The 12,794-nt window shown below is 43.0% G+C and overlaps 1 protein-coding gene and 1 long non-coding RNA gene across 17 annotated transcripts in view; one reads left to right on the forward strand and one right to left on the reverse strand.

The window, feature by feature from the left end:
• The window catches only part of Myt1l (myelin transcription factor 1 like), a 391,301-nt gene that overhangs the window by 245,891 nt on the left and 132,616 nt on the right, over positions 1-12,794 (forward strand). For 14 of the 16 annotated variants that reach the window (XR_015045201.1, XM_085830269.1, XM_085830266.1 and 11 more), the window contains exons 6-8: positions 7,092-7,146; positions 7,327-7,360; positions 7,715-7,777. Coding sequence is in view for 14 of the 16 variants with exons in the window: in XM_085830269.1 (XP_085686395.1) it covers positions 7,092-7,146; positions 7,327-7,360; positions 7,715-7,777 (152 nt within the window). In the remaining 2 variants the exon portion in view is untranslated. The remainder of the gene's footprint in view (positions 1-7,091; positions 7,147-7,326; positions 7,361-7,714; positions 7,778-12,794) is intronic. The other 2 variants (XM_029484682.2, XM_085830275.1) reach the window with 1 other exon arrangement.
• The window catches only part of LOC110307426 (uncharacterized), a 93,595-nt gene that overhangs the window by 30,040 nt on the left and 50,761 nt on the right, over positions 1-12,794 (reverse strand). The window lies entirely within an intron of this gene.

A 12,794-nucleotide genomic window follows, 5' to 3' on the forward strand; every position in this document is an offset into this window, starting at 1 on the left:
TTCCAACAGGGACAGCTTAGTGACAGTTAGGTTCCATTAACTGATGGCAACCCCACAGTGCAGGTGCCATCCCTGGGACCCACGGAGATCACAGCTCCTCATTGTATGCTGAGTATTTTAAAATTTGCAAAGCCCTTCCAAGTCCTTCCTCATCTTCTGTAAGCATTCACAGCCACCCGGCCCTCACTTCAAGCTTATGAGGCAGTGTGGCTCTTACTCAGAACATTGTACAATGTTAAAACTGAGGTGTAAAGGACATCAGGGCACAGGGGGGGGGAAGCTTCTTAACTGCGCTATGTATTCTCAAGCCACTCTTTTCCCCACTCCATATCTGCTCATTTTATAATCTGAAGCAGTTGATTTCAGCCAACATTCTGACGGGTCTTGTGTTTCTTCCCCTTAAATGCTCATATAAGTCACAGGTCCTATATTCTTTTAGGATTTTTCTCTCCCATAAAAGCTACATAAAGTTGGGTGTGGGTTCTAAGGAAATTGTAAACTAAAGATTTGCTAGTATAATTTCACATATATAAATAAATGAAAGGTTTGGGCAGTAGTTTTCTATGTCAAAACATATGTGAATTTTGAATTATGAAATCCTTGCCCTGATAATTAAAGTTACTTAGGGAGAATCCAAGGTACAAAATGGCAAGCATGGACAGCTACCAACCCCAATCAGCATGTCATTATGGAGCTGCATGTGAAAATGCTCAGACTTTGAAAGTTTGTTTTTAAAGGAAGACAAATGAACAAAGATGCAGCAGCCCAAAGGCCAGCATGCTGACTGGTGATTCACCCTTGGTAGTTAAAGGAAGCAGAGCCAAGCAGCATTTAGACTCTGTCTTGCTGAAGGAAAGGAAATAACAAGGCCGTTAGGTAGACAGTCTTTCTAGAAATAGGCGTAATCATACTTGACTAAAAAGTACATAGATTTTTTTCCACATATTTTAAGATAAATTAACATTATCTTTTTAGAAAACTCTCTAACATTTGCATAAAGGTGTGCATATTGTGACTTACTTTCTGTGAGAGAAGAAATCAAATCTACAAAATAAAACAACACATTTCCCTATCAGTAGAAGGAGTTAGGGGCAAGGCAGATGCCTCTAAGCAGACATAAAAACAGCAGATCTACACATAGGAGAAACCCTTCTGCTCCAGCATGAATGGGGCTGTAGTCCGAACAAGTTAAATACAGCAAGTTGGCTAGGTAAGCACAAACAGCAAGCATACAAACGAAAGGCTGGGCCATGTCCATCATGTTCTGAAGCCCGACGCCAGTGTCATCCAGGGGAAGAACATTCTCTGGGTAAGGTGGAGCAGCTGCTGATTTTCCAACCCATCACAATGCTAGTCAGCTCTCTGGTCTTTGTACCTCTCCAGTAAGGAGGAGAGATGCAGAGAATAGGTTGTCTCTGATCTGAAGATAAGGATGGGAATATTTGGATGACCTCATGAGGCAGTACAGTGTTGGGAAACTTGTTTAAAGTGAGTTTTGAGAAAAGTATTCTAAGACGATGGATTAAGAACAAATGAGTGACTAACACTGAGAAAGAACGCTTAGACATTGGAGACGAGCATGCTCTGAGCCTTTCTTTACTTTACAAGAAGGGACTCCATCCTGCATTTGAAGTCCGTGTCACAGTGTCCAGGCTAACAGCATCCTGGGTTAAGACCTGGTAGGGATGCAATCCTATGAAAATCACACAAGTCCTATGTGTAGGTTTAGGTCTGACTTCTCCAAGGTTCTCTAAGGGTTCTGAGAGTCAGCCAGCTACTGCTCTTGAGAACAGTAATCCTCAGGGCTGAAGGAAACCTAGGTTTCCCCAGAAAACATGGTTGCTGGACTGCCCTATGAACCAGCTCAGACCACACTGGGAGCAAGAAAGTTGAATCCCATCGTGGGTGAATAGGGCTCAGTAGGACAGTACACAGCATCCTATGGGGATGCCACCACTCAGCTCTGGCTATTGGTGACCAAGAGAAAGTCAGGAAAATCATCTCCTACTATCATCTCTGTACTAAGGGTTTAGTCAGCATCCTCCCAGACATGAGCACTGGCCCCCAAATGTGCACAGCTGCTGCATCTCAGGGCAAGATGGATATTTCCATCCTACTAATGACAAGAGGAAGAAGAAGGATGGGAAAACAGACAGACAGACAGACAGTCAGAGGGTTTGTTTATACCTCTGTCTTATCCACCTAATATTTTCTTTCTATCTGATGAGATTTTCAGATTAGATTAGACAAGTTGAGTAATGTTACACTGGCACTGTGAATCAGAAGCCTAGTTCTCTCTCCTAACTTTTCTGTAACCTCTTGAACCTATGCTATCTCTTATTTTACATGAATATCAGATCTAGATCCCAATAACCAGCATGCTCTCACAACATCAAGCAATCTAAATGAAGGTATGATCTTACTTCAGAAAGCCACTTTCAATTGTTTTAGCACTCCGTTTCTGCACTTTGCAGGAGTGACCAAAGCATATGATTTCTTTCTTGCTGACCTTCACAGATGGGTTTTATGATCCAAATGTCTGTGAGTCAGAGCGGAGTTTGGGCACATGTTCTGTTGAGGAGCTGTATGCATGGTATGTCTGTTACCTAGGAGACAGTGACTTGCAGAACAGGTGCTAGTGGGGCACACCAACCCACACAGTTGCATCCTCACACCTCTTCTCTCCAGAGTTTTTGCTTCCTCCTCATCCTGTCTTCCGTACAACTTGGCCTCTGCCCCTTCTCTAATCTGCCCTTCTAGTGTGAATAACCAGTGGAGAAACAGATAGATTTAAATAGCAAGAGCTGAAGACAGGGTCAGCTGACTGGCAAAGATGACAACTGCTTCTTGAATAACTGTAGGATGATAAAGCAGGGTTAAGGAAGAGCTCAGGTTCTAGGGTGTAACTCAAAGCCGCCAACATCCCGCTGCCAATCCAGGACCTCCTCTGGTCCTGTCCTACAAGGAGCACTATGGAGGGGAAAGAAGGTCCACATGTGGAGATGTAGAAAGCTTGTCTTCCACAATCCCAGTGCCCAAAATACAGCTTCTTCCTGGCCCAGTTATAACCTGCAGGCAGTCAGTACAGAAACCAGCCTAGATAAGTTCTTGTAGGTTCCACGGACTTCATGAGAATACAATACTTTTAAACTATCACTTCTTTACCGAGGCCCAACCTGTGTTTTATTGGAAGAGCTAAGATCTAAGTAATAAGATAAATCCTGATTCCAAATGTAAAGTTTATGTGCTATAAAATAAGTCACATGCTCTTTCTTCAATACTTCATTCCTATAGCTTCTGTTAGCACAAAAACCACTTTCTTAAACTCGAGACTTAAGTATAAAACCACTTAAAAGTTCTTTAGAAAAAAAATCTACCATTAGTTTAAAAATAGACTTCAAAGGGAAAAGAATGGATGCTAGAGTAGACCTTTCAGTGTGGACTTCCTAATGTACATTGCTGAAAGGGGCACTGGAGACCCAGACAATAAGTGGGGGAAGCACATCCAGCCACAGGGAGGGCAGAGCCGGGCGATGGGATCACGGTGCCATCCTGGGTGCAGCTCCAGCAGCTCCTGCAGCTTGAGCTAAAAGCCCCTGGGCTGTGAATAGCCCAGACTCTAATTGCCACTTCCGGTGCCACCGGTGGAGGGGTCACCAGAGGAAAGCCAGCCACCTCTCCAAGATGGCAGGGGTACAGGGCATAGAACCTTAAAAGAGTATGTGAGGAGGCTGCAGGAGTACCTGGCCTGTGACCACACACTATTAGGTGTGACATTAGAAAATGCCATTGCACAGTGTGTGCATTATGCTGAATCTGAACCATACTGTTGGCACTTGCTGAACATCTGTAAGGATAGAATGCAAACTAATTGGAAATGTTTTACCATGCTATTTCCTTAGCCAAAAGGAAAGAAAGAGTCACTCACCATTTATTTAGTATTTGCTGTATGTAGGATATTGGGTTAGACATTTAAAAAATATATTTATCACTTAATCATCATTGCAACAAATGTTTGAGAGAAAATAAAGTACATTCTAGAACCACTGTCATCCCAACAGGGTTAACAATGGAAAAACCAGCAGGGCCAGAGGAGAAGAGAAGAAAAATAAAGCCAACCTGTGATGATGGGGTTGGGAAGTGGGGATCAGCACAGAACAAGCGAGACCGTTCTGCATGGCTGGAGTATTGTGATTACATGATAAGCAATTAGTGGGAAAAGAGATGTCCATTTCCAGAAGCAGTATTGACTCGTATATGTAAAGCAAATAAAAATACAGAAAGGGCCAGGCATGGTGGCACATGCATTTAATCCAGCATATGGAAGCAGTCTGGTTTAGATAGTGAGTTCCAGCCCAGCCAGGGTTACATCACATGACCTTGTCAATAGTAATAGTAATACTAACAACAACAGCAGCAGCAACAAAGAAAGGATTATAAATTTCAATATAAAAAATAAAGGAGTACTCATTTGGCTACCTGAGGCCTTAGATGAGGAAGCCAGTGTCCCCATCCCATGCGCATGGAAAAGAGCAGGGACTGCCATACTTTGGGTTAGACATTCTTTCCTGAACATCAACCAGGAGCATCATAAATGCAGATTTAGCCACCAGACTGTGCATAAATGTGCCAGACAAAGTGGTAGCTGTTCCCTTCTGAAGTCAGGAACAGCCCCTGTGGATAGTAACCCTTAACAAATCCTACAGTAGACCGGGAGGTTTTGCATGTCCTATATCCTTTGTCTGGAATATCTTCTACTTACCCTATCTTAACTGGAAACATCTGATTAACTTCAAATATCAGATTCTCTACCCTTCCCCACAGATTTTACTCTCTCCAAATGAGAGTATTTCTCAGCTCAATTTACCGTCACACTTGTAATGCGATTTTAAATTCCTTAAAGGACAGGACTTTAAAAGCCCCCTCCACCAACTCCCTATCTCCTGGAAAACTTCACAGGGTCTTATAAGATACATTGTTTGTACCTCACCATAGGCTTGACTCACTGTTCTCATGGATCCAGAACAGCTTTGCTAAAATTTTGCTATATTTTGAAATCTCATGTTAAATAGATTTTTTAGAGCCTCTGTGTGTTTTTCCCTTTGGGCGCTATTTAAACTACAGCATTCAGATATTTAATGCTCCAGCAATAACTACACAGAGGCCATGATAGTATAGGACCCAAAAGATGCCCATAAAACTCCTGTACCATATGCATCCCCCTCAACAGTCTCTTCAGTGCCTTTATTACATCAATCCTCCCTCCCCAGTATGTTCTAGGAATAAGGGGCCAGTTCACAGGGTTAGCTAGGGCAGCATCCCAGCCTGGCCTGTCTAAGTGATCATGTAAGCCCTCTTAATCTAATCTTTTGAGCTATCTTTTGTGAGTACAGCTAAGTCACTCTTTCTTCCATAATGTTTCTATGACTTACCCACTCTTGCTACCTACCGTGCCTCTGGCTAGTTGTGCCCACCTTGCCCCTCCTGGCCTCACATTGTTCCTTCAAGTGCCATTCTTCCTTTGATCCATGAGACGTTCCTTTCAATATGCTGCCTGTCCTTTGTTACCTCTAGACCTGCAGTTTCTCAGAAAATGGCTACATCCATCCATCCTCCCACCCACCCATCTATTCATCCATAAAGAACCCTTCAAATACCTTTGTGCAGGGATAAGTTACAGGCTCTTTCCATGCATGGCTATATGAGTCCCGGTTACCACAGCATTCCATGAACATGTACTTTCCATGAGCTCTTCCTTTCTGAAGCTAGCCTTTGCTTACTAAATAGGGTGTGGCACTATATCTGAAGCAGACATATTACATTCACTGAATGGGCTTATGTTTCTTATTATATGAGGTATTTTGGAGCCACCACATTATATCCATAGAGAGTAAGTGCAGGTACCTCAACTTGGAGCCAAGGGCAGGTATACACACTGAGCTGTGCCACTAGCAAGCCATGTGCATCTGTTGGTTGCTCCACTCTAACATGGCTTTGTAACTCTTTCCATGGTGTAAGTGGCTTTGATCAGACAATACATGGAATATGTCACAAGGTCCCCATCTTCTGCCCAGGAGTGTAGCCTATCCATACTGAGGATGGCAAAGAAATCACAGATGGAGTTGACAGATGATCATCCAGTAATTTGAGAGATGTTTTTACTGTTTGTGTTTTATCACCACTGTCTTTTATCAGCACCTCTATCTTATTGAGTAGAATCTAATACATACCCATTGGATAAATTTATATTCATGTCTAAGGTATTCTTATATTGTGGAAATATTTGGTGAATAAGATATTAGTAAACATCCACCTTATGGTTATTCATCCTTGTGGCTTAAAGGGGACCTTTAGAGCAGGTGTGGCTTTCCCGTCATGAGTTCAGAACTCCAGGGTATTTAACTGATAAAAGAAATGTAATAAAGAAAATTTCCTTACAGGAATGGTGCAAGGTTCTCATGAAGTAGAACTTAGACATCTAATGTGACTAAGGTTCTATCAGAGAGGGGGAAAGCTAGCAGAATGTCACTCATGCAATCAGGGGCTTCTCTTCCATTCCAAATATTATGAAGATAGTGGATTCTCTGCTATGGGCATAGGTCTTGTACCTAAAAGAACCCAGACAGTTTATATTGGACGACATGGAAATGAAGCCCCAGGGGTATGAATGATGTTATGCTCACCCCTCTTTTCTCTAAACTCTTCATCACACTAATCCAGCCTTCTATAAAAAGAATCTAAATACTTTTGCTTTCTTGTAAACATAATGGGTGTCTTCTTTTTCTTGGTATAAAATCCAATGCAGACACCCAAAAGTGTTCTAATCGAGTCCTCAAGAGGAGAGCTGGATCCCTGGAGATCCATCCAAATCTGTGGCTAGAGCAGGCAGAAGCCTAGTGATTACAAGATCTATGTTCCCTTGTTACCCCTAAATGAGCACACTTAAGACTGTTCCGCCCTTACTTACCTATGCTGCCCTATGGAGGCCTTCCTTTATAGAGCTACACAAGATTAAGGGCCTCTGACTACAGTGCAGCAGCAATCAGAATTCACTGGACAAAGGCACTGACCACCTAAAATTCTATTCCCAGATGGACGTGGACGCTGAGGAGAAGCGCCATCGCACACGGTCCAAAGGGGTTCGAGGTAAGTCTATGTTCCCCATGTCCCCCAGGCTGACTAGGTAGCCCTCATCCTGCAGAACTGCTAGAGCAGTTGACCCCTGACCCCTGACCCCCAACACCACCAACCTTTTGGTAATTTTCCATGGAAGAAGAGTACCAGTGACACACGATAAATTTTTCTCTGTTTTCCATCTTTCTGCAGTTCCTGTGGAGCCAGCCATACAAGAGCTGTTCAGGTTAGTGCTTTGTGGGTGGAAGGCATCCCCAGCAGTGGTTCAGAAAATTCGCCTCTGAATGGATGCACTGTATTTAAAAAGTCACAGGCAGCTTCCTCACAGCCTGCTATAGTGATGAAACTAGTTCCCCAAAACTGCTGATAAACAACATCCTCCCTTGGTCATCTCTGTCTGTCTGTCGGTCTGTCTGTCAATCTCTGTCTCTCTGTCTCTCTTTCTCTTTCTCTCTCTCTCTCTCTCTCTCTCTCTCTCTCTTTCTCTCGCTCTCTTTCTCTCGCTCTCTCTTGGAGGCTCATCACCATCAGTGCCCATGGAATCCCATTCAGCTATATAATGAGCTCTTTCCTGTTGCAGCTGTCCCACTCCAGGCTGCGACGGCAGTGGTCACGTCAGTGGCAAATATGCACGACACAGAAGGTAATGCCTGCCTTTTTCACAATGTGCTGTCTAAGATGGCTTGTTTAGAGACCCAATGCAAGTGAAGACATGTGGGTAGGTGTTCGGGGATCTAATGCATGCCATCCTTGCCTTCTTTTCTCTCACTTCTCCATGTCGTTCCATCTCCTATACAGTTCTCAAAGCATAAGCCACTCTATGCCACAATCTTAACAATATACAAATTGGCACAAATTATGATGAGTCTTACATATCACCCATGAGCCCATGCTCAGCATACAGAGGGCTTGGGGCTTCCTACGATTCGTGAGGACCTCTTATCCTTGCCTCCTCACTTCTCCCTCCATGAGCTGAGGATGGTGAAGCTCTGAAGTTAAATTAACACAGGAGCTGCTGAACTTTCTGCAGTAACTGTGGTCTCATCCATCATCTGAGAGATCTTCTGCTGGGACACATAGACTGAAATGATACCCAGACAACTGCAGTGATTGCACAGGGGTTGAAAGTTAGGACAGATCACACTCATAGTCCTGGAAAAATATGGTTCTGCTGTGAAACCCACAAATACTGGGGTTTCACATCCCTAGTGGCAAGGGCTATGAAGCACACGTAGAAGAAGGTTATCTACAAATTCACCACAGTGAGAGCGCCTTACACACCCCTGTCACACTCATGCTGGCTTCACATATGCTCTGACAGGAAGCACAGGTGGGTCTTTCCTGCTGTATGACAGCCCAGACATGGTAGGTGAGGAGTGCTTGCTAGTAATTATGATATTGTTCTCACTTATTTTTGACAAGTCAAGTTTTAAGGAGTAAGGTCATCCTTTTCTACAAACTTCCCACAGCCAGACGGATCTCATCAGAGATGAGTGCACTGGGGATACTCAGCGTGACCTCTCTTTTGTCTTCACTCTCTGTTTCCTCTCCAGTGAAACATTCATTTGTGGGGGAAATCAAGCCATTATTTTGATTGTTACTTTGTAAAAAATCAAAGGAAAATTTATGCACCTTTCCCAGATCCCCATGCTGGCACAGAAGGACACATGGGATTGCTTAATGAGTGCCCATCATGAGATCGCTGTCTGGCCTCCTCCATGACATACCAAAGGATACACGGGCCACTGTTCTCTAGGAATGTTTTGCTTTCAATTACTAAGTTTAATGTGTTATATCACTCTTCATACAGAATATAATTGCAAGTTGCTTAATCAGATAATGAGACGGATAACTAAGATATAAACATTGCTTTGTGGAGAATCACACATGTGAGGTCTTAGTATATGTGCTTAAAGACTGCATTGTGTGCCCAACAGAAAAAATAGTTGGCAAACTGTGGGTAGTATCATCTAATCATCTCCTTATTGGTGATATTTAGTGTCTATTACACTGATATGAAAAGAAACTATTACATTTGGTTACACAAATTTTAACTGGGATTGTGCTAGATATTTCATGGCCAGAGATTTGTAAAGAAAGAAGAGATGAAAGAAGAGAGAGAGAGAGAGAGAGAGAGAGAGAGAGAGAGAGAGAGAGAGAGAGAGAGAGAGAGAGAGAGAGAAGGGAGGGAGGGAGGGAAATCTTAAAGATTATTTTGATTTGCAAATCTTAAAGGATGATTGCAAACAGTCTTTGGATTTTATTCTGAGAACAAATAATTGCTGTGCATACCAGTTCTGTAGTGCCATCTCAAGGCATGGCCACAGTGAGCACAATCAAGTCAGAGTAACTAGCTCTCTCTTCTCCTGTCATCTCTGTCACACGTTCAGACTCCTCACAAGGTGGTTTCCTAGAAGGCATGGGTTGACATGGCCATGAGCAGTGTGAGTTCACAGGTTCCATGAGCTGTATCTCTGCTTACACATGGGTTCTGAGGGAGGCCAGAAGGCAGTTTGGACCTCATATCCCATTTCAAAGTTGGTGCTGGCATAAACCAGGTGGACTGTGAGGAAATTCACAGAATTGTGTCAGGTAGAAAAGTTCCCCACAAGCCTGATCACATAGAGATGGTGGTGCTATTTTATGCTGACTCCCTCCCTCCTGTGTGAAGAGAAATGCTCACCAGAGGTGCACAAGTTGTGTGGTAAGGGTAAAAACAAATGGCTCCAGTGTGGAGACCTGGATTCTGGTTTCCTCTGTACCACTAATGACCTGAGGCCTCAGGACAGGGATCTGGGGGGCCATGGCCTCCAGGGTCCTCAGGCCATGGTGAGAATTGCTAAGCAAAGCTGAGAAATCATACATTTTAACATCTTAGGGCTGCTGGAATGTCAATTTTAGAAGATTTTGGTTGTGTCTAGCTTTGAATTTCCTGGTTTTAAAATAACCACTGTCTGCAGTATTTCCTTCTCCTGAGACGTGTCCTTTCTCATTTCAACTGCACACAGTCCACCAGGACAGTTTTGGTGCTAGTGCCTGGTGCTCGTGTCTGATATGACTTAGACACGGCACTTGTCAGGAGACATGGGAACCATAGCCTGGTTAGGTGGGATTTCTTGCCCTTCCAATCCCTTTATCCGTGTACTTCTTGTCAAGTGCATTCTCCTGAAGGCTGTAATTTCAACGCCACCTTAGTCCACTCTGTTATTTTAATATTTTGAAATGTCTCTTTGAACAGGCACAAAATGATCTGAGGTAGATGTGGGGGAAATAATTACCCATGGTAAAATGGTGCCTATTATATAGTCCTTTATTTTAATTAAGGAAATTCCTAAGAAAATCAGTAGTTTCTCACCCATTTAGTTTGCTGTCTCTGTGTTTTTTAAGCACATTAGGGTGAGGCTCTGTGCACTGGTCTGTCTCCTTGTGGGTGCTATGTCTGTCAAAGCAGATGGGAAGGATGGGTGTTCTGGGGTGATGGAGACAAGAGTGTGGACTTCAGAGAAATGAGTAGTGGAGAACCAACTGCTAGGTAAAACCTGGGAAAGTAGACAGTAAGTTGGGAAATCAGTCCACAATGTAATATTTAGAATTAAATATTATGATCAGAGTAAGATTATAATATGCATTTAGGGATGTTTTACGTCGGTTCCTATATTGTGTTAACAAAAAGATAAACTGCTGGTAGGTATTTGTTTCTGTTGTAACTCATAGCAATCCATGGTCTCTGGTAGACCTGTGTCCAACTACACAATTAAGAGTTAAATTGAAAGCTAAGCTAGTGCAACATATAAAGGAAATAGAAGCATAGTTTGTCAGACATGCAGGCTGTGCTATGGTCCATACAGTACTAAACTCAAGATGAGTCTCCTGGCAACCAGGACAAAATGAGAAAGATGAATGAAAGACTCCCAGGTGTCTAACAGAAGCATTGCATTGGTTTTACTCTGAGTGACATCCTCTTGGCACTGAACACCAGTGATATCTGAGCATTGGATTGCTGACAACGGGGATCCAAGCCCAGCTGCCATTTTAGTGCCCCTGTCAGGTAATTTGGGCTTGGCTTCTCAGAACACTAACATAGAACATACAATGACCTTCACAACTGTCACTAGACTGTTCACCCAAGTCTTCCCTTTGTCCTGTATGTTTTTTCATGTCACTAGTTGTGAATATGACAAAGTCATGTGTGCAAGGATGGGACCTAACACAGTATGCTTTGAAGGTTGGAAGCAGTTCTTATATTCTGAACCTCTGGCCTGTTCTACACACAGTGAAGATGGCCTCCCTTTGTCACCTACACTGTCTCACTGTGTGTAGCTCCCTGTGTGCAGCTACCCTGCTTCTGTAAGACTATAAGGCTCATCCTACTTTGTGTCAAGAGAAAGCCAAAGACACTTGAGAATCCCAAATGTATGGTGCAATTGGAGTTTCACTTTTTAGACATGTACAAAAAAACTCAGTGATTCTGAGTTCCTGAAGTGTTAGGTCCCAGAGCCTGGGTACCACTGCACTTTCTACCCAACGTGCCCAAGCTGGCTTGTATGACCTGCAGGCATTTAAAGTGACAAAGACCAGGTCTTCCTTGCATGCCAGCAGTATGGGAAATGGGACATTTGTAATTCACTAGTGTGACAGTCAGCAAGTTGCTCCATGGCTTCCTCCTGACCTCACCAAGCAGGTGAGGGCCCAAGGTTTAGCATCTCAGCAAGTGGCTCCTTATGAGCAACTCTGCAAGTGTAGATGGCCCTTCAAAGGCTTCAGAAGACCCTAGCATTGCACAGGCACAGGGTGGAACCTGTCTCTGGACATTTCAGGTGTCCTCTCAAAAGCTGAAAGCTGGTTCTTTCTGGCTGGATGGCAAACAAGTGAAAGAAACAATTGCCAGCCTTGACGGTGTGAGTGTGGCCCAAATGCTTCATCAGGAGGCACCATCATTCATCTGGAGCATTTATGAACCATCCCTGAGACATGAGCTATGAAGCCAAATGTCCAAAAATTCCCACAGAAGTCTATTTTCATCCTTAAAAATCCCTGTTACTTTATTTTTTATTAGCATTGTTTTAATTTTCCCAACAAAATTTTGAAGTCATATTTAATACAGGTTGATTTAAATACTATATAAGAACTGGAATTTAACTTTATTCACAAAAATTTTATGTGTATATTCTTGAAATGAATTAGAGTTGCTTGTGAATAACTGATTTCTATAAAAGCTCCCCACACCCCCAGTGGTGAAGAATAAGGGGCTCATGGCCTGGACATATTTGTTACCTGTGTGTTTCATGAGCCTTCTGGACTGATTTGAGAGTTAACCAATTTCATTTACACTGAACTCTTTACTGAGATTTTGTTTAAATGAGTTATTAGTGAAGCATGGGTTCTTGCTTAACTAATAAGTTAAGCGTAACTTAGGCTTGCCGTCTCCGAGCACTTCACAAGCACTCTGAAGTTAGGGGATGAGAACAGCTATATCTCAGCCCTCACCAATTTAGCAAACACTAAGCTAAATCTTTCAGTTCCCATTTTTAAATTTACAAGCTTCAAATGGTAGCTTTTCTTTTTTTATTAGGAAATTACTGGATCCTCGCTAGCTTGTTGTGCGTACTCCTTGTTCAAATTCTCTTCCATTTCACGCACCTTTCCACCCACCAGCGTGA

This window comes from Mus caroli, unplaced genomic scaffold (genome assembly GCF_978045245.1).
Source record: "Mus caroli unplaced genomic scaffold, Mus_caroli_1 scaffold_14, whole genome shotgun sequence".
Classification (NCBI taxonomy): domain Eukaryota; kingdom Metazoa; phylum Chordata; class Mammalia; order Rodentia; family Muridae; genus Mus; species Mus caroli.